Source organism: Hippopotamus amphibius, chromosome 1 (assembly GCF_030028045.1).
Source record: "Hippopotamus amphibius kiboko isolate mHipAmp2 chromosome 1, mHipAmp2.hap2, whole genome shotgun sequence".
Taxonomy (NCBI): domain Eukaryota; kingdom Metazoa; phylum Chordata; class Mammalia; order Artiodactyla; family Hippopotamidae; genus Hippopotamus; species Hippopotamus amphibius.
In genome coordinates this window covers 22,100,904-22,122,013 of record NC_080186.1, presented here as the reverse complement: position 1 = coordinate 22,122,013, position 21,110 = coordinate 22,100,904, and the positions used below count along the sequence as shown (strand labels likewise).

The window sequence follows — 21,110 nt, the reverse complement described above, 5'->3', positions numbered from 1 at the left end:
TATCTTACTCTTTTTTTTTTTTTTTGTCCTTCATGGCAGCTAGGGCCATGTGCCTAGGAAAATTTATTAAATGAATTAATGAATCACTCAGCCAGCCAACCACCCATCCATCCACTTTTTCACCTTTTGATTGGTTAGGGTATGTAGTGAGTATGACAATGAATTATCAAGCAAAACCAACTGGACTTCATTGTAACCAATGTTCAACTACAGGCCCTGGATGCATTATGAGATCATAATTAGAAGTAACAAGTTCACACCAAAGCGCTTCACCCCAGCAAGAATGTCTTTTCTTTGGTGCCACTTTTCTCTTTTACTATTTAAGGCATACCTCCCAGGGGTTCTTGCTATTCAAGCCCTTTATGGACCTCTACGCTGAAGAGAGAAAAGACTGACTTTGGGGGGTGGGGGGAGTGGGGATTAAAATGGACAAAATAAAGCAGCTAGACCCATCTGCTTTACAGCATTTAAATTCTTTTGGGAGATTAAAGAAGAAGAGAAGATACACAATCATCAAAGGAAACCTAAATATGAAATTTTAAAATGTTTAAATAGTCAAGTAAAATGTAGTATTTAATTTTCTTATGCAGTGAAAAAAAAAAAAGGAAAGCTGTAGCTACAGACTGCAATCTGATATGATGTCACTCTGGCTGCCAATAGATACACACCAGTATGATGAGGAAAAAAACCCCCACAAATCTTCAAGGAGGAAATGGAAGGCCATCAACACCATTCCACAAGATAGTCCATTATACTACTATCCCCTTCTTTTAATGGAAGTGGGTTGTGTATGTGTATGTTTTGGACTCCACTGATGTTTCAAATTGCAATCTTGTAAAACCTATCCTGCCTTTTGGTCAAGTCGAAGCTCTATCATGAAAGGCCATTTTTAACATGATGGAACTCTAGAGGCCCAAGAAGCCAACCACTGAGGTTGTGAAACAAATGGTCCCCTGCCTAATGGGAAATGTTCATACTGTTTTATTACCAATTTTTAAAATCCCACTGATCATACTGAATTTGAAGTAAAGCTGAGGAAAAACTTTTTTTTTGGCTGTGCCATGTGGCTTGTGGGATCTTAGTTCCCCGACTAGGGAACGAACCCGTGCCCCCCTGCAGTGGAAGTGCAGTCTTAACCACTGGACCACCAGGGTAGTCCCACTTATCACTTACTATTAAACCATAAAAATTTCAAGAACTTTACAGTTTTCTTTAATAAAAATAACACACACTTTTAAGTGGGAATATGCCAATACACTGTGCTGTGCATACTGCTCTTTATCAAGGTTATTTCTTTAGGTAAATTGAGCAGATTGACACTAATAAATTTTCTTATTTCTTGACATAACACCTTTATTTACTTATCTATGATAGCAAATTTCTAGTTTTATCATATAACTTATGTACTTTTCTTATTATGATCATTCATAGGTATTTTATAGTTTTGGTTGTTGTAAATACTTTTAATCCCCTTAATTTTTTAGATATAATTTATCTACATATATAAAAATTTTAATGATTTATTTTTGAACATTTAATTTGCATTTAGTCAGCCATGTTACTGAACTCTTTCAGTTGATTGTTGAATCAATCAGTTTTCAGTTGACTGGGAATATTTTTCTCAGGAGAGAATAATATTAGTCAACAAGTATGTACTTATTTTGTTCATTATTGGAAACATACCTCTAATGATTGCTTATCTTACTGCACTAAGAACCCCCAAAACAATATTAAATAAAGTAACAGTGGGCATTCTTGTCTTGTTCTTGCTCTAGTAGACATTTCTTCAGTAGTTCACTGGTAAGTGTGGTAGTATCTCTTGGTTTCAGATAGCTATTCTTTATGATATTAAAGGATTATGTAAGTATATTATAAAAGAAAAAAATGAACTAAAAGGACATACACAACAGTCATGGTATGGGTTGCCACTGGACAGTAGTGGTCAAAGGAAATTATATCTAACTTTTAAAATATGTTCTAATGTTATCAATTTAAAAATCAATTGAGTAGGAATATAGGTGCTTGTTATCATTTAAATATTTTAGAATAAAAATAAATTATCCTATTCTTAGTGTAAAAAAAACTTTGAGCTGGAACAGTTAAATTTTATCAAAAAATTTTGTGATCAGTAGAGATGAGTATCATTTTCCTCCTGTTTTTTGACTTATCAATGTACTAATGCGTTATTATTTATAGTTTCCTTAATATAATAGCCTTAGATCTTGAAAGAATTCCTCTTGGTCATATTCTTTTAATATACTGAGAGATCTGACATATCCAATGGGGAAAAAAGCAGTTCTAATCAGTATGTTAAAATAACTATATAGATATGGTAATAGAGTTATCTATAACTATATAGACAACTGCTCTGGAAAAAAACATGGAAGTAGATATATCAAAATATTATCAGTCATTATCAAAGGGCGAAAAGATCAAGTTTGACTTAAATTTTTCTACTTTATGCCACTTTACATTTTTGGAAGAAATATGTATTGTTTTTGAAATCAGAAAAAATGTAATAATGACTTGTTAAATTTGATCTGCAAGTACTTTATACAGACTTTCTACAACAATATTCATTAAGTGAGACAGGACAAACTTCAATTTTATTTTTGAACTATCTTAGCTCTCAGTTATCAAGATTTTGCTAATTTTATAAAACAAATGGGTATACTTTCTTTTTCTCTACGGTGGTTGATATAGTATTATAATTATCTGCTTCTTCAAACTATGAATAGAACTGTCCAGAAAATGCACTGGGCTTAGATACATTTTAACATTTCTACCATGCCTATTAGTCTATATGGGATTTTCATGTCTTGAGTCATTTTGGTAAATTATATTTCCCTAGAAAGTTACCTATTCCATTAGGAATTTATTAATAAAAGTGTCAAAGTATTTAGTGGACAATGGAGAATATTTTCAACTTCACACCATATCCAAAAGTTAACTCGAAAAGAATCATTGACCTAAATGTAAAACCTAAAACTATAAAACATCTTGAAGGGAAAACAAAAATATCCTTCTGAACTTGAGTTCAACGAAGATTTCTTAGAAGATAAGGAACACTAACCAAAAAGGAAAACACTGTATTTCAATCAAATTAAAAATGTCTGCCAATAAGGCAAACCACAGGCTGGGAAAAAACATTTGCGTTAACACTTATAAAGAACTTGTATATATTAAAAAAAAAAAAAAAAAAAAAAGAACTTGTATATGGACCACGTAAAAAACTCTCACAACTCAATAATAAGAAAATAAACCAATTTTTAAAAGGATCAAGATCTGAACAGACATTTCATCAAAGAAAAGATATGGATTGCAAGTGAACACATCAAAAGTTATTCAATATGATTACTCATGAAGGAACTGCATATTAAAACCACAATGAGATACCGCTATACACCTATTAGAATGGCCAAAATCCAAAACACTGATAGCACCAAATGCTGGAGCAACAGGATCTCTCATTTATTGCTGATGGGAATGACAAATGATATAGGCACTCAGGAAGACAATCTGGCAATTTCTCAAAAAACTAAACATATCTTTACCATACATTCCAACAATTGTACCCCTTGGTATTTACCCAAATAACTGAACACTTATGTCCACACAAAACCTACACACAGATGTTTATAGCAGCTTAATTCATAACTGCCAAAATCTGGAAGCAACCAAGATGCTCTTCAGTAGGTAAAAGGATAAATAAGCCATGATACATCCAAACAACGGAATATTTTTCAGTGCTAAAAAGAAAAGAGCTATCAAGCTACGAAAAGACATGGAGGAATCTTAAATGCATATTACTAAGTGACAGAGATCAATCTGAAAAAGCTATGTATGAAAAAGCTACTGTATGGTTCCAACTTTATGACATTCTGGAAAAGGCATGAAAGGAATGAACTACTGATACATGCAACAACATGTATGAATCTTGACAACTTTATGCTAAGTGAAAAAACAGACGAAAGGCTACATATTGTATAATTCTGATTACACAAGGTAAGCAGGGAACTTCTGGTATTTGAAGGAGGTATCCTACATCTTGATTATGGTGGTAGTTACATGATTTTATGTGTCTGTCAAAAAACAGAACTATTATACACCTAAAAAGGGTAAATTTTATTGTATATAAATTATATCTCAATTAACCTGACTTATTTTTTTAAAAAAGGAATTCTAGGGAGCACCTTATAAACGCTTAACACAGGCCAAAAGCTCCATAAGAACAGAGATTACATCTTATTAATGATTATAACCCTAGTACCTAGAATATTACAGCTACTGTATGTTCACTATGTGGTTACAATGCTAAGCACATTATAAGTATTAATTCATTTAATTCTTATAGCAAACTTGTGGGAAAGGTAAAATTCATATCTGTACTTTATGGGTAAACTGAAGATCAGAGAGTAACTGTCTTGCTCAAAAGGGCACAGCCAAGAAGTGGCAGAACTGGGATCTGAACTCAAGTTCGCTAACTCCAGAGCCTAAGGGCTTAACTGTTAGGATATACTGCTTTGCTGATTTTGCTTAGTGTTTATTGAACAAATGAATGGATGAGGAACAAGTCAACTATGTGGGAGTTTGGTAGGGTAGGCTGAATCTATTGATAGTTCAAAGGAAGAATAAAAAAATATATATATATATTTAGAAGAACACATTATTAGAGATGTAAAGCAGTAATTTTAAGTGTAACAGGTAAGCTGTGAATGTAGATTGACCATGATAGTCTTTAATACCCTTTAACAATGCCCTTTTATTCTCTTTTACCTCCTTTAAGAAATTATTTTATATATTTTAATTTTTGACACTGAGAAATACAAAGAAGGAACTAAAATGCCCATAAGCCTACAATCCAGATAAAATCCTTTTTTACACTTAAAAAACCAAAAGTAATACATGTACACAGGTGAAAATGCAGACCATACAGGAACATACAAAATGATAGGGGAAAACCATCCGTCCTTTCTATCCCCGCCTCCCCCCCCCCCTTTTCTTTGCCATGCTGCGCAGTTTGGGGGATCTTAGTTCCCTGATCAGGGACTGAACTCAGGCCTATGGTAGTGAAAGCTCTGAGTCCAAACCACTGGACCACCAGAGAATTCCCAATATCCCTCTCTTTTAATTTTCATTCTTATAATCATTGCCTATGTAGTGTCCAAGACACATTTTAAAAAAAATTATTTATTTAGGCTGTGCGGGGTCTTGGGTGCGGCATTTGTGATCTTTGTTGCAACTGCGGACTTCTTAGTTTTGCGGCACACAGACTCCTAGTTGTAGCATGTGGGCTCTTGAGTTGTGGCATGAATGCAGGATCTAGTTCCCTGACTAGGGCTCGAATCCCAGCCCCCTGCATTAGGAGCATGGAGTCTTACCCACTGGACCACCAGGGAAGTCCCTGTCCAAGACACGCTGATAAAGTGCTCAGTATGCAGAAATAAATTCAGATGGAAAATCATCTACACATTTAGTCCACCAATCATACTTTCTGATTTTCTAGGGAGTAGGTAGCAGTCAGAAGTGATGAAAAATTGTGAGAGGATATGGGAGATGGTCCCGAATATCAGCATCACTACTTTTCAGGCTTGAATTACTACAAAGATGGCTCATCTTTTTTTGACAGAAAAAAAATAATTATAGGGCATATGTGTTATTAAGGTTCATAGTGTTCTACAAACTGGTGTTCTATGCACTCTATTTCCCTTAAGATTGTTAATTCTATCTTATGAAGAAAATTTAAAATCACTATAAAAAATACATACAAATATTGCCTACTATTGAGCAGCAGGATATAACAGTAAAAAGATACTGTCCTCTATAAGTTTAGACTCTTATATGGAAATAAGATGACAGAAGATATTTAATATATATGTATAATAATGTTATATTAAATTTCTACTGAACACCACAGGGGGGAAAAATAGAACTAACATCATTTTTGGCATTGTTTAATTCTAGAGGAATTTATCTCCTACACTTTAAGAATCTCAAAACTAATTAAGTTCATATTTTGCCTTCATTCTTAACGTGAAGGGAGGGAAGGGCTGTGTTATTAGCACATTTTGAGCTTCAAGAGCTAACAACATGATAACATGACAAAAATTTTTCCCATGAACTTAAGTGAAATGCATAAGTCTTGAGTATGGTTGGCTCCTTAACAAATGTCCTTGGAAGGTTAGGAAAACCCCTTTTAAAACATAATAATGATTTATAAATTTGGATTCAGAATAGGAAGAAAATAACTGACTTCATTTGTTTAGGATATGGCTTCTGTTTTCTACTTCAACAAACTGATTCTCATATTTCCTATATGATACAAATTCTAATCTAAAGGAGATACTACCTTGTAAATCTGTTTACTCTGTTCCCAGAATACCATGCTTATGAACAAAGCCTTTGTACCTAGCTTTAAATTCAGGCTTCACACCAACAATCTATCTCCTTAAATAATTATTTCATCAAACACAACCAAAAATTTTTTTCCCTACAAATTGTGCTCACTTCTGTGAAAGGGAGGGTATATAGAAACCTAACGAAGTTGTTAGAAAATTTAAAACATTTTGAGGACTTCCTAAGTGGCACAGTAGTTAAGAATCCGCCTGCCAATGCAGGTGACACAGGTTCAATCCTTGCCCCAGGAAGATACTACATGCAGTGGAGCAACTAAGTCTGTGTGCCACAACTATTGAGTCTGCACTCTAGAGCCCATGAGCCACAACTATTGAGCCCATGTGCCACAACCACTGAAGTCCACACGCCTAGAGCCCGTGCTCTGCAACAAGAGAAGCACCGCAAGGAGGAGCCCCAGCTTGCCGCAACTAGAGAAAGCCCATGTGCAGCAACGAAGACTCAACACAGCCAATAAATAAATAAATTTATTTTTAAAAAAATTTGAGAAGGCAATTTAGTATATACCAATCCTTTCCTACCCCAAAAAACCTTTTAGAAGAGGTTTCATATGCCAGGGTTTCAGTTTCTTTCCCTGGGTGTGCTATGGAGAGAATGGCTGTTAAGCCGTAAACATCTGAGAAGGGAGGAAGAAAGAAAGCAGGAGCAGGAATAAGCCATTTTTAAAAGTAGTGGGGGTTTGAAGCATCACAGTAGCTTAAACTGTACACATATCTTCTCTGGACCCTTCTTTCCCCCAGCACTTATGTACAGTATAGCCCTTACTTTTTAAAAAAACTAGTAGCTTATACCAATATAAATTAACAGTTAATACTTTCATTGTATTCTACCAGGTCCCTTTGAAAGGAAAGGGAGAGAGGACAGACAGCAGTATCAAGCAGTATCAGCAGTATTTCATCTTGTGGAACTGAAAACCACAGCCACAGAAAGACAGAGAAAATGAAAAGGCAAAAGACTTTGTACCAGATGAAGGGACAAGATAGAACACCAGAAAAACAACTAAATGAAGAGGAGATAGGCACCCTTCCAGAAAAAGAATTCAGAATAATGATGGTGAAGATGATCCAGGACTTTGAAAAAAGACTGGATTCAAAGATCGAAAAGTTTACCAAAGACCTAGAAGAATTAAAGAGCAAACAAACAGAGATATGCAACACAATAACGGAAATGAAAAACACACTAGAAGGAACCAATAGCAGATTAACTGAGGCAGAAGGGCGAATAAGTGACCTGGAAGACAGAATGGTGAAAATCACTGATGCGGAAAAGAATAAGGAAAAAAGAATGAAAAGAACTGAAGACAGCCTAAGATACCTCTGGGACAATGTTAAATGCACCAACATTCGCATTATAGGGGTCCCAGAAGGAGACGAGAGAGAGAAAGGACTCAAGAAAATATTGGAAGAGATTATAGTTGAAAACTTCCCTAACATGGGAAAGGAAATAGCTACCCAAGTCCAGGAAGCGCAGAGTCCCAGGCAGGATAAACCCAAGGAGAAACACGCCAAGACATATAGCAGTCAAACTGACAAAAATTAAAGACAGAGAAATGTTATTAAAAGCAACAAGGGAAAAACGACACATAACATACAAGGGAACCCCCATAAGGTTCACAGCTGATTTCTCAGCAGAAACTCTGCAAGCCAGAAGGGAGTGGCATGATATATTTCAAGCGATGAAAGGGAAGAAACTACAACCAAGAATACTCTACCCAGCAAGGATCTCATTCAGACTCGACGGAGAAATCAAAAGCTTTCCAGATAAGCGACAGCTAAGAGAATCCAGCACCACCAAACCAGCCCTACAACAAATGCCAAAGGAACTTCTCTAAGCAGGAAACATAAGAGAAGAAAAGGACCTACAAAAACAAACCCAAAACAATTAAGAAAATGGTAATAGGAACACACATTACCATTTTCTTAAATGCACCAACCAAAAGACACAGACAGGCTGAATGGATACAAAAACAAGGCCCATATATATGCTGTCTACAAGAGACCCACTTCAGACCTAGGGACACATACAGATGGAAAATGAGGGGATGGAAAAAGATATTCCATGCAAATGAAAATTCAAAGAAAGCTGGAGTAGCAATAGTCATATCAGATAAAATAGACTTTAAAATAAAAAATGTTACAAGAGACAAGAAAGGACATTACATAAAGATCAAGAGATTCATCCAAGAAGAGGAGATAACAATTATAAATATATATGCACTCAATATAGGAGCACCTCAATACATAAGGCAAATGCTAACAACTATGAAAGAGGAAATGCAAGGCAGAAATAGAGACACAGATGTAGAGAACAAACATATGGACACTAAGTAGGGAAAGCAGGGAGGCTTGGGGGGGAATGAATTGGGAGATTCGGATACCAAATTGTACATTCTAAATATGTGCTGTTTATTGTCTGTTAACTGTATCTCAATAAAAGTACTAAAAAAAAAAAAAAGGAAAGGGAATAAAACAAGGAGAATCAGGGTGAAAGTTGTTTGATTCCTTTATCACCTTCCCCACTCCACGACCTTGAATGTCTGTCCTATACCAACCCTGGCAGAATTCTGGAGGCCTGTTTTCTGAAAGGGATAAAATAAATGGTCTCTGGACTGGGGGGCTCAAAAGGTGGTTGATGGTGGGAACAGAGCATGAAAACCTGAGGGGCACTGAGCGAACATAATGAATCTGAATGCGGCAGCCCTCCCAGTCTTCATCTCCCCTTACCACCGGGTGACGAGAAGCCTCCACCCCTTAAATCCTGATATTGATAACAGAGATGTTTCTCAACAATAGAGACAAGAAGCTCACCCTATAGTAAGGCCCAAAGGCAACCAGTCTATGCATTTAAAGCTTATTTAAAGCTCACCATTCAATCACAAGCATACAGCTAATTATTACTAGACTTCAGAGGAAAATTCTTACATAAGAGAGATCAAAACAAACAAAGGAAAGCACCTTTGGGGGAAAAGAGCCTATACAGGGCAAAGTAAATCTGTTGAAACAATAAAGAATATTATGAAAGGAATATTCAGAGAATAAAAGAGACCTAGAAATTAAAAAACATAAGAGTAGAAAAGAAAAATTTAATAGAATATAAAGATGAAGAAATCTGTCAGGAGGTAGAGCTAAAGAAAAAAAGAGATGAAAATTAAAGAACTATTTCAGGAGGTCCATCATCAAGTAGCTAATGACAATCGAGGAAGAGGAAGACATGGGATTTCGGAAACAAGAGCCAACACAGGAGAGAAGCAGAGTTCCCAGGTGAATAAGGATGCCCCAGGATGACAGCTGTGTACCACACACAGGGGGACACCTGTCCATATTGGAGCAGTGTGACTCAAGAGATATACTGAAGGCTGTCATCACCAAGATCTCTGCTGCTGTTTACTTTCTTTTTAAAAATAAGAAGACAGTGCCCAGATGAGCTCATCTTGACTAAATGCTAGTGAAGTTCTCAAAATAATGAGCTGTCTAATGAGCTCAGAACACTCATTTTGCCCTATGGAAGTGTCCTTTAACCTATTCCTAAAAGCTTCAGGCAGATCATGATCAACTTAGGAGAGACCACAGAGCTGCCCACTCCCCTTGACCATACTTTTGCCAAGTGTCCAAGATTGAAGCCCTGCCCAAAACAATTTCCAGGACTACGTCTTGACTCTGTTCATGATTTCCACAGAAGAGACTCTGAAAATCAGGAAACTGAAGCAAGTATGGTCCATCGATGCCTGGGGATCCCCAAGATCCTTTCAGGACGCAAGAGATACACTGACATACTTAATAATACTAAAGAATTAGTTGCCTTTTTCACGGTATTAACACTTGTACTGAGGGTACAAAAGCCATGGTAAGCCAAACTGCTGGTACCTTCACACAAATCAAGGCAGCAACACCAAACTGTAGTAGGATCATCTTCACCACTATATAATTACAGTTAAAAATAATGCCAATTTAAGAATGTCCTTGATAAAGCTCTAAAAGCTATTATTAGTTTTAATAAATCTCAAGCCTTCTATGTCTTTTTACTATTTTGCATGATGAAATGGTAAGTACAATGGTTACCTTCAGGAAAGGCACTTGTGTAAGTGAGTTGCAAGCTGAACTAGCCAGTTTTTTTTTTTTCATGAAATACCATCTTTATTAGAAAGACTGAATGACAAACGATGTTGTTCAAACTTAGATATTTCACAGATATTTCCTCAAAAATGAATGCAGCCGGTCACTACAAATAAAACTGACAGTACTTGTTGCCAGTGATATACGTCAAGCTTTCATGAGAAAATTCGAATTTTGGAAAACATATCCACTAGTGAGCCTGCCAACTTCCCAATATTTAAAGACTTTTCCAATGGGACCAGTGGTGGCATTAACTGTGATTTTAAAATATTATACAATGAAATGTGTAAACACCTGTCCATGTAAGAAAGGTCCTAGAGGCCTTAGGTCTGTCCCACTAGAATTTGATGGATAAAAATCTCTCACTCTCATTTTCAGAATGCATTAAGTAATCCTTTCCCAATATATCTACATAACTGTTAGTTAACTGTAACAAAATTCTCAACATCTTCCAGGAGCTCCATCTTCTTAGAAACAAATTCATTTTACATTCAGAATTCTTTTCCTTGTCAAATGGCACTGAGTGGACCATAACTCAATGAATGAAATTCTTATCATATGTATGTTTTGTGAGCAATTAACAAGAAATCCTACAAACTATTGTGTATAAAATAAGCTATAAGGATATATTGTACAATATGGGGAAGATAACCAAATTAAATTAAAAAAATAAAAATAAAGAGGAAAAAATCCTCTCACTAGCACAGAAGACAAACCTTTTCTCATATTAGTGATCAAAAGCACAGATTAATTTATTTCAACTGACTACTAGCCAACTATAACTTCCATAGCAACTTTCCCTTTGGTATTCCCTAGTAAATTCATGTTATATTTAAATTTAATTTAAGTTGAATTTAATTAGTTTAATAATAAGTTTAATCAATTAGATTAAATTCCATTTAAGTTATGTTTAAGGAGGTGAGGTAAGGAGGTCACTCAGAGGGAAAAAAAATGTTTCCCATAAAAGCCTTTGGAGTTGTCGTATGTTACGCTAGTTTATCATATGGACATGTTCTTTAGGATTTGTCATCAGGTAACTATATCAACTCAATTTACCAAATTGTTCATAAATAATGACCTTAAGAATTAACCTGGTAAAGAAACTACAAATTTATGAATAAAGTACTGACTGCCCTCTAGTGTTCAAACTAAGGGTTTCACTGCTAAGCTAGATGCAATGTACACGTCACGGTGAAAAAAGCCAAAATCCTAAAGAAGCCATTTAGGGTCATTAAATTCAGAGGAGAAATTCTGATCTGGTAAAGTTTTCAACAGCAGTCTTTTCAAATCAAGACAACAAGCTATTAATCTGAGCTGATTACTTACTTGTACCAGGTGCCCAAAGAGTCTAATTTCAGTCATCTATGGTAACTGTCCATGAGTAGAATATAAACATGGAACATTTTTACTACACTACTTCAAGTTACACTGTCATAAAACGAGATTCAGACTTCTCCCCATTTGGTGAAGGATCACAAAATGCTCGAATCAAAACCTGCCTCTAGCATGCTGAGGTTAAATAAGAAAAACTGTCTCTGGTTGCCTTTTTTGCTGTTGATGCATATTTTAAGTGGGAAGTATGTCCTAACTAGTCTTCCAAGTGTATAATATGTGTTGTGTTTTTTTTTTCTGGCTGTTATGCTTTTAATGGAGGGAGGTACAATATGCATCAATGTACAAGAATGTTTTACATACTCATTATCATAGTGATTAATGTAAATTTAGGGATACACAGTGTGTTAAACCTAAAAAACTACAAAGTTTCCTGCAACCTAAGATAATGGAAAGGCTCCTTCTTAAGTTTTTACCCACCACCTTTACTTTTATAGTTGTAAATGGTATGTGGGGGTACTAAAAAAATAATAGAAGGCTCATTTCAGCTGTGGTTCAAGAATTCTAATGAAGCTGTATGGCAATGACACTGGGACTGTTAAGTTTCCCCCAAAGGGCTTTCTAGATGACCACATCACAAACTTTTAAAAGTATTTCCAATAACATGTAGGCAAGTTGAGTGGCTTTATAATTTAAAAGCCTGGAAAGCAGCTAAGACGTCTCATCTTAGAGAATTTTAAAACATGGTAGAAATACCTTTTCTCTCCTACCAAGAAACTTTTTAAAGCATGGACATAACTTTAAGGATACTAAAGAAACATCAATAGTTTTCATAAAGTTTCAATGAATGCCCCAAGGCACAAGTGTTCAAAACGGCCTGCTAACTATCCCAGACTGTACCTCTCTTTGAAATTACAGTCAATAGGAAAAGAGTTCAATACAAAGTGACTGACTTTTTAGTCAAAAAGGTAGATACAAAACCTTTGTGTATCTAGATTTATATTCCCTTAACCATGTTGTTAGATACAGAATTTAAAACTTATTATTTTAACTTGCCAAACGGTTCTTTTCTTTATTTCAAGTAACTAACATTCTAGAGCATTAGGTCTCAAAGTATGGTCTAGGGACCACTGGGGATGCCTCATAGCAATGTGAGAATTATTTTTTATGATACAAAATGTTATTTGCCTTTTCACTCTCATTAGCTCCAAACTGTACAGTCAGTTCTCCAGCATCTACAGGGTATGTGATAACAAAACAGATTAAATGCAGAAGCAGACATATGAATCTAGCTGTCTTCCATTAAACTGGACATTAAAGAGATATGCAAAAATGTAAAACAATGCCACTCTTCTTGTTACTCTTGTTTATATGGGGAGTTATTTTTCATTAAAAATTTTTATTTATGTAACATATAATGGGTTCATGTTGTTATGAAATTAATATTTTTTAAAAGTCTCTATTTTAATTTGTAATTTAGTAAATATCAATAGATATAAGTCATACAAACAAAGCTTTTGGGGCCCTCAATTATACTTAGGAGTATAAAGGGATCCTGAGGACAAAAAGTTTGAGAACAGATAAACTAGAGAGTTTAGCACACTAAACATGAAAAAAAATCAGTTTACTCTCAAAGTTTTAATGGAGGTAAGGCTAAAACACAAATATCATTTACTAAGAAAAATGTAAACGATACTCACCAAATGGATCTTCCATACCACTATTAACCAGTTTAGGGAGGTGGTATACAGTTTCTAAGAAGACAAAAAGATAAATGATATACTTAAAACATAAATCCATCACCTTTTATATTTCTTAAAAAATAAACCCAATTCAGTAACACTGATTATACTTTAAAATTAGAACATTATAGAAATGTACAACTTATTAACTGAGAACATTGCCAACAGGGATTTCTTTTAAGGGGGTTGAGATACAGATATATAATAAGTTCCCTTTCCAATCTCCATCTTGAACTTACTAGAGTGTAAGGAAAAAGGCAAATTAAAAAAAATTTTTTAAAAATTTGTAGGGAGGGGGGCAAAGGGGAAAAGGGAGGGGTGGGGAGGGGGAGAGAGAAGAAGGGAGGGAGGGAGGGAGAGAGGAGCGAAGAAGCCAAGTTTTTATGCAAAAAACCCAAACAAAAAAAAATCCACAAAGCTCAAATAAACATCTGGGAAAGGATATGAGGATATCATAGGACGAAGGAATTGGTTCTGCCTGAAGAAAGTAGAAAGTTCAGTAAGTTAAGAATGCTTGGGACTTCCTAGGTGGCTCAGTGGTTAAGAATTCACCTGCTAGTCTGTTGTTTAAGCCAAAAAGAAAAAAAAGTGAGAGAGAGAAAGAATTCGTCTGCCAATGCAGGGGACACAGGTTCGATCCCTGCTCCAGGAAGATCTCACATGCCTCGGAGCAGCTAAGTCTGTGTGCCACAACTACTGAGCCCATGTGCTGCAACTACTGAAGTCCACGCACCTAGAGTCCATGCTCCACAACAACAGAATACACGGCAATGAGGAGCCTGTGCACTACAACAAAGAGTAGCCTGCGGTCGCCACAAGTAGAGAAAGCCCGTATGCAGCAAAGAAGACTCAAAACAGCCAATAAGTAAAGAAATAAATTTATTAAAAAAAAAAAAGAATATAATTATATTGTATTCTCTTCCTTTATTTAGGTTTTTGTTTTTCTAGAAGGGTAGGACTCTGTGACTTAAATATTGGATCCTCTTTGTCTTCTGCTTTAGTAATCATTTTCTCTTTTTATTTTTATATTTTTTATTTTTTGCTGTTATTTTATGTTTTTTATTCATTTCTACCTGCTACACTTCTTTACCTTGCTTTCCACAATATCTATTTTCCCATGGGCCCTTTCTCTTTTGTGTTCCTATCTGTAAAAGGGTGTTTTTTTCCCCTACTTTTATATCTGAGGTTGGACAGCTGTTTCATCTTTTATCCCTTTACATACAGAATTTATGCAGAGAAATAACTGCTGTATTATGATTTTTAAAAATTCATCGCAAAATGGTCATAATTTTTATTTGTTTCAAAATAAAAAGTTTTTTTTTCTGGTAAAAAAAAGAATGCTCAAGTATGAAAATAAAAAAGTTTTGAAAAAAATTGAATAAGTATAGATATTCAACCTCTCTCACCCTAATCAAAACAAGGATCAAATCTGCCCAATCTTGCTTTTTTATCTCTTTCATAGTTTTGATCCCAAGGGCATTCCTTAGTTAACAATTTGAATACTAAACTTCAATTCAGAGTCTGCTTTTCAGAGAATACAACCTACTAACAGTTGGGGCTGGCAGTGATCTGAGAAAATTAGGACTGTGATGGAGTTCTGGAGTTGAATCGCTCACAGGCTAGACGGCACTGAGGACCCCACTGGGGGTGGTAGGTGTAACACAGATAATCCCGGGCACAAGGTGCTCATCTAGTTCTTAAACTTTCACTAGTGGTGAATAGTGATGATCTACCTACCTGTGGACAGAATGCTCTAGTTGATTGGATTTATGAGGCACTTGAAAAGTAAGGGAGAAATGTTAACTATAATGACAATGGAATTGAATGGCTGTTGCTAAACTCATTTGATGCTCTAGAAAAAGATAACAAAAAGCTAAGAGTGATTAACAGTCAACTGAAAGTCAAATATGGAGAATTCCCTGGCAGTCCAGCAGTTAGGACTCCGTGCTCTCACTGCCAAGGGCCCAGGTTCAATCCCTGGCTGGGGAACTAAAATCCCACAAGCCGTGTAGGGTGGCCTAAATAAATATCAGTAAGTTTAAAAAAAAAAAGGAAAGAACGAAAAACAAAGAAAGTCAAATATGAAAGTCACAGGGCCTCCTGGAAATTTATAGAGAGGCTCTTTTCTGTGACAGCAGGAGGAGAGAAAAAGCTGGAGACCGGCCCAAGAGTTCAACAACAGAGTAGCCCAGCACCCAAGCTCAACTCTTAGCCAAGGGAAATATGCTATCCAACCTCAGAGCCCTGGCTGGGAAAGAATGAGACCCTAATATATGACATGGAGACAACTGAGTTGATGCCCCTCCAAAATCTTGAATGTGAGAGTGCCCCTTGAAACTATGAAAGTGGCCCACCACCTCTATAAGAAGCCTCCTAGGTAGGAGGCGTTTAACTTGTAGTAGGTCACACCATAACACAGCCCAGATGTGCTGTGCCTGATAAGGTCAGAAAGGAACTATAACCCAAGGGAGCTGCATGAGTTAGCCAGCATGTACCAGCAGGGGCCAGGTGAGAACGAAAGTGAATTCTGAGGGTCCCTGAACATTAGAACCAGAACACAAGGTTATTGACCACTCTCCAAATATACAGGATTTAATACCCTGGCAAAAAACTCAGAATATGGTATTAACTTACCACTAGGATGGTTCCTAAAAGCTGGAAGAGTCATGGCCCATGATGAGCAGCAATGCCAAAACTGCAGTGGCACACAGAGGAGGAAGGGATTAAAAGCCTCACTTAGTGAAGCTGGTTTGCTGAAGTGGTCAGAAAACCCATCAAAGTATTATGTTCCTTGAAATGGCTGGGAGGATACTAGCCATAAGGAATGTGCTGGTGAGGGGGTGCACCAGCGTCATTAAGAAGTTTAAAACTAATGCCATTGATAGCAATGGTGATAAGAGGACCCTAAAACAAAGGAGAGGACTTCCTAGGTGGCGCAGTGGGTAAGAATCCGCCTGCCAATGCAGGGGACACAGGTTCGATCCCTGCCCCAGGAAGATCCCACATGCTGCGGAGCAACTAAGCCCGTGAACCACAACTATTGAGCCCATGTGCTGCAACTACTGAAGCCCACGCGCCTGGAGCCTGTGCTCTGCAACATGAGAGGCCACCACAATGAGAAGCCCGTGCACTACAAGGAAGAGTAGCCCCTACTCGACACAACTAGAGAAAGCTCGTGTGCAGCAACGAAGACCCAACACAGTCAATAAAATAAATAAATAAATTTATTTTTAAAAAATAAAAAAATAAAACAAAGGAGACCAGGCCATGGTACCTCATGTTTGAAGCCAGATGGACACACACTATAAAGATCAGCAAAGTCAGAGTGGCAGTCAAAGGGATCTGACTCACAGATTTACAGAGAGAGTTAATAAAGCATGATGTCACCAGAAGCAAAACAGACAAGCAGCTAATAAGAGCACTTCTCTACCTGAACATCAAAAGAAATCAGAGATGCAAGATCTGGATGCTGAGGTAGGTCACTTCAATAAAAAATCAGAATCCATGCCCAGTTTCTGAAGCTGAGCCAGTTTCAGATCCTGACCCCTTTGACTGAAGAGGCCAGGTATCCAAGAGAAAAGAACCTGCAACACCAAAGCAAGTATAACAATTCCCTGAGAAACCTATGGCCTAAGAGACCCATATGCTATAGGTCTCATGGTCTTCCCAGGAGGGGGTTTCCTGGCCATTCCCTCCGGCCTCACTTGGCCATCCTTTTCCTGCCTGGGCTAAGAGTGCCATGCACTTTTGGTGGGCATTTTCTCTGACCCACTCTCAATTCAGGTGTACTCAACATGCAAATTATGTAGTTAGCTCTGTCTACGGTCATTTATTCAGGTAACTGTAAATTGCGTAAACAGGAATGCTAACATTTTAAGGACAGGTCGACACTGACACCTGGAGTCTGGAAGAATCATCAAGGACTTATGAGGACTAGGAAATAAACTGAGTCCTGGCCAAGATCCAGTTCACAGTGGGCCCCCTGGGTGTGTGGACCCTCCCGGTGGTCATTTCCCTGGACCCTGAATGTATAATTGAAATAGACATACTTGGATGGTAATGAGTCCTTGGCCTACGGGGTAAGAGTTATTACACTGGGGAAGGCCAAGCAGAAGAAGCCTCTAAAGGTGGGTGCCCCATCCTACCTTCCAAGATAATAAATACAAAAGAAAACAAGGGAGGGGAGATGGCAGAAATTAGTGCTACACCCCTAGAGGATGCAGGATCTACCAGTGTGGTCCCTGCAGAAACCAGACAAATCCTGGAGGAAGGTAGATTAGCACAAACTCAATCTAACAGTACTACAACTGCAGCTGCCATGCCAGATATGGTATCTTTGCTAGAGCCGATTAACACAGCCCCAGGAGCACAGTACGCAGCCAAAGAATGAAGGAGTAAGTTCTTTTTCTCTTATCCCTACAAGAAAGTAGGGTCAGAAACAATTCACATTCCCACGGAATGGATTATAGCACACGTTTAGAGGACCATGTCAATTCTGCCACTGTCTCATATAATATAGTATTATGATAACATGGGCTTCTTGTAGAATATCACACTGACCCACTACATATTAACAACATCATGCTCATTGGGTCAGATGAACAGGAGGTAGATAGCAAACTGAAGGCCTTGACAGGACACACGGACACCAGAGGGTAAAACATAAATGCTACAAAGATTCAGGCACCTATTCATCAGTAAAATTTTTATAGGCCTCGTAGTCAGGGGCTTGATAAAACATGGCATTCAAGTAAAGGCAGCCAAGTAAACTAGTGCATCTTGCATTTCCCACCATTAAGAGGGAAGTCTAACACCTGAGAATACCGCTCTGCCTTTTATAACAGGTGACACAAAAAGTTACCAGTTTCTAAAGTAGCCCAGAACAGGAAAGGACTCTGCAGGTCTGGATGGTGAGGCAAACAATCTGGCAGATGCTATGGTATTATGGCTAGCCCCGGTGGGAGAATCACTATGCAGACCCCTAGGATCTGGAACAAGGCTATTTCATTTTCAGTGGAAAATTGTATGCCTTTTGCAAAACAACTCCTGGCATGCTACTAGGTCTTAGCTGATACACAACCCCTGACGGTGTGACACCAAGTGATCATTTATCCAGAATCATCCACCATGACCTAGGTTCTATGAGACATATCAAGTCATACGGTTGGGTGGACCCAGCAATAATTCAGCATGAAGATAAAGGTGAGGACTTCCCTGGTGGCGCAGCGGTTAAGAATCTGCCTGCCAATGCAGGGGACACGGGTTTGAGCCCTGCTCTGGGAAGATTCCACATGCCACGGAGCAACTAAGCCCGTGTGCCACAACTATTGAGCCTGTGCTCTAGAGCCTGTGAGCCACAGCTATTGAAGCCCACGCGCCTAAAGCCTGTGCTCCACAACAAGAGAAACCACTACAACAAGGAGCCCGCGCACCACAATGAAGAATAGCCCCCGCTCACAGCAACTAGAGAAACCCTGTATGCTGCAACAAAGACCCAATGCAGCCAATAAATAAATAAAAATTAATTAAAAAAAAAGATAAAGGTGATATACCCAGTATCAAGCACAAGTAGGACCTGAAGTCACGAGCATGAGCAGATAGCCCAAGCCCTCATATTACTGATCACTGTTGCCAAGTGCCCCTTCCTTAGCATATACCTTTAGCCATACTGGGGGGCTCTCATAGCCAGCTGACAAAGGAAAAACCCTTACCTTCTTCACAGATGGCTGTAACTGGGTCCAAGTCAAAAAATGGACAGTGGCTTCACTACAGCCTCGCTCAGGGGGTGGCACTGAAGGACAGTGCCCAATGGGTGGAGCTTTAGACAGACTATAGACTGTGTAGAGAAAGAATTGGTTTGAGGTTAGAATATATGTGAACTCACAGATAAATGTCCTGATGTGCTGGTCAGGGGGCATAAAAGGAGAACGACTAGAAAATTAGGGGAAGGAGGTCTTAGGATAGAGGCGTGTGGGAGGATACAAGAATAGACACATTTGAAGATCTTCATATCACATCAGAGAACATCTACTATGAAAGAGGCACGAAACAACCAAGTAGACAATGACTCAACCAGTTTACAACAGCCATCTTTTGCCATGGTCTCCCCAGCGCTGGAAAGATGAACACGTGAAAGAAAGTGGTCACGTGGCAGAGATATACTCTGCACAGACAACAGAATGAACTCCTACTTACCAAGGATGCTCTAGCTACTGATGCCACTAAAAGCCCGAATGGCTAACAACAGAGATAAACATAAAGCTTCCAGTATGACAACAACTTTCAAGGAAACCAACCAGCCTTTGGATGGCAAGTTGACTGTATTTGGCCCTTTCCATGCTGAAAAGGTGAACAACTTATTTTGAAAGAAACAGGGACATATTCTGGGTGTACGTTTGCCTTTCCTACCCTCAGGGCTGCAGTGAACAATACATGAGAGTTAAGGAAATGCTTAATCTACCAGTAAGCATCATCCCACATAACCCCATTTCATGACTCTCTAGTAAAGTAAGTGCAAGAGAGGGCCCAGGACCATGGGATCTACTGGTGGTATCATATACAACATCATCTAGAAACTGCTAACCTAAAAGAGCACTGGAATGGCCCCATGAAGGCACAGCTGAAGCACCAACTCAATGAAATATTTTATGACAAAAGAGTGCCATATGGGATTTCCCTGGTGGAGCAGTGGTGAAGAATCCACCTGCCAATGCAGGGGACACAGGTTCGATTTCTGGTCTGGGAAGATCCCACATGCGGTGGAGCAACTAAGCCCGTATGCAACAACTACTGAAGCCCACGCACCTAGAGCCTACGCTAGCACCGCAACAAGAGAAGCCACCGCAATGAGAAGCCTGTGCACTGCAACGAACAGTAGCCCCCACTTGCCACAACTACAGAAAGCCCACACGCAGCAACGAAGACCCAGTGCAGCCAAAAATCAATAAAATAAAATAAAATAAAATAAAATAAAATAAAATAAAAGTAAAATAAAACCAAGGAGGTCACTGCAGGACTTTTCTGAGTACAAAATCCCCTTGATGTCCTATTTCTTGTTTAAAAAAAAAAAAAAAAAAAGAGTACCATATCCCAGGGTGTAATATATATACCAAATCAAAGACCTTTATATGGTACTATGTCTTCAAAACAGGAAAAATACATTGATGTGAGAAATGGGTGTGGGGGTAGAAATAGCATATCTTGTTTATTATCAATCCCAAAGATCCACATGGGGAATTTTTGTTTCCTATCCCTGCAACTCTGGGTTCTGCAAGATGGTTCAACATCTCCAAATCAATCAATGTGATTCATCACATTAACATACTGAAGAATAAGGACTTCCCTGGTGGTCCAGTGGTTGAGAATCCGCCTTTCAAGGCAGGGGACTCGGGTTCAAGTCCTGGTCAGGGAACTAAGATCCCACATGCCACAGGGCAACTAAACCCACATGCCACAACTAGAGAGCCCATGTACCGTAACTACTGAGCTTATGTGTTCTGGAGCCCATGTG

The 21,110-nt window shown here is 38.0% G+C and overlaps 1 protein-coding gene across 2 annotated transcripts in view; it reads right to left on the bottom strand.

The window, feature by feature from the left end:
• The window catches only part of PHACTR4 (phosphatase and actin regulator 4), a 104,853-nt gene that overhangs the window by 56,536 nt on the left and 27,207 nt on the right, over window positions 1-21,110 (bottom strand). For both annotated transcript variants that reach the window (XM_057702363.1, XM_057702373.1), the window contains exon 2: window positions 13,559-13,612. In XM_057702363.1, coding sequence (XP_057558346.1) covers window positions 13,559-13,574 — 16 coding nt within the window. In that variant the 5' untranslated portion in view covers window positions 13,575-13,612. The remainder of the gene's footprint in view (window positions 1-13,558; window positions 13,613-21,110) is intronic.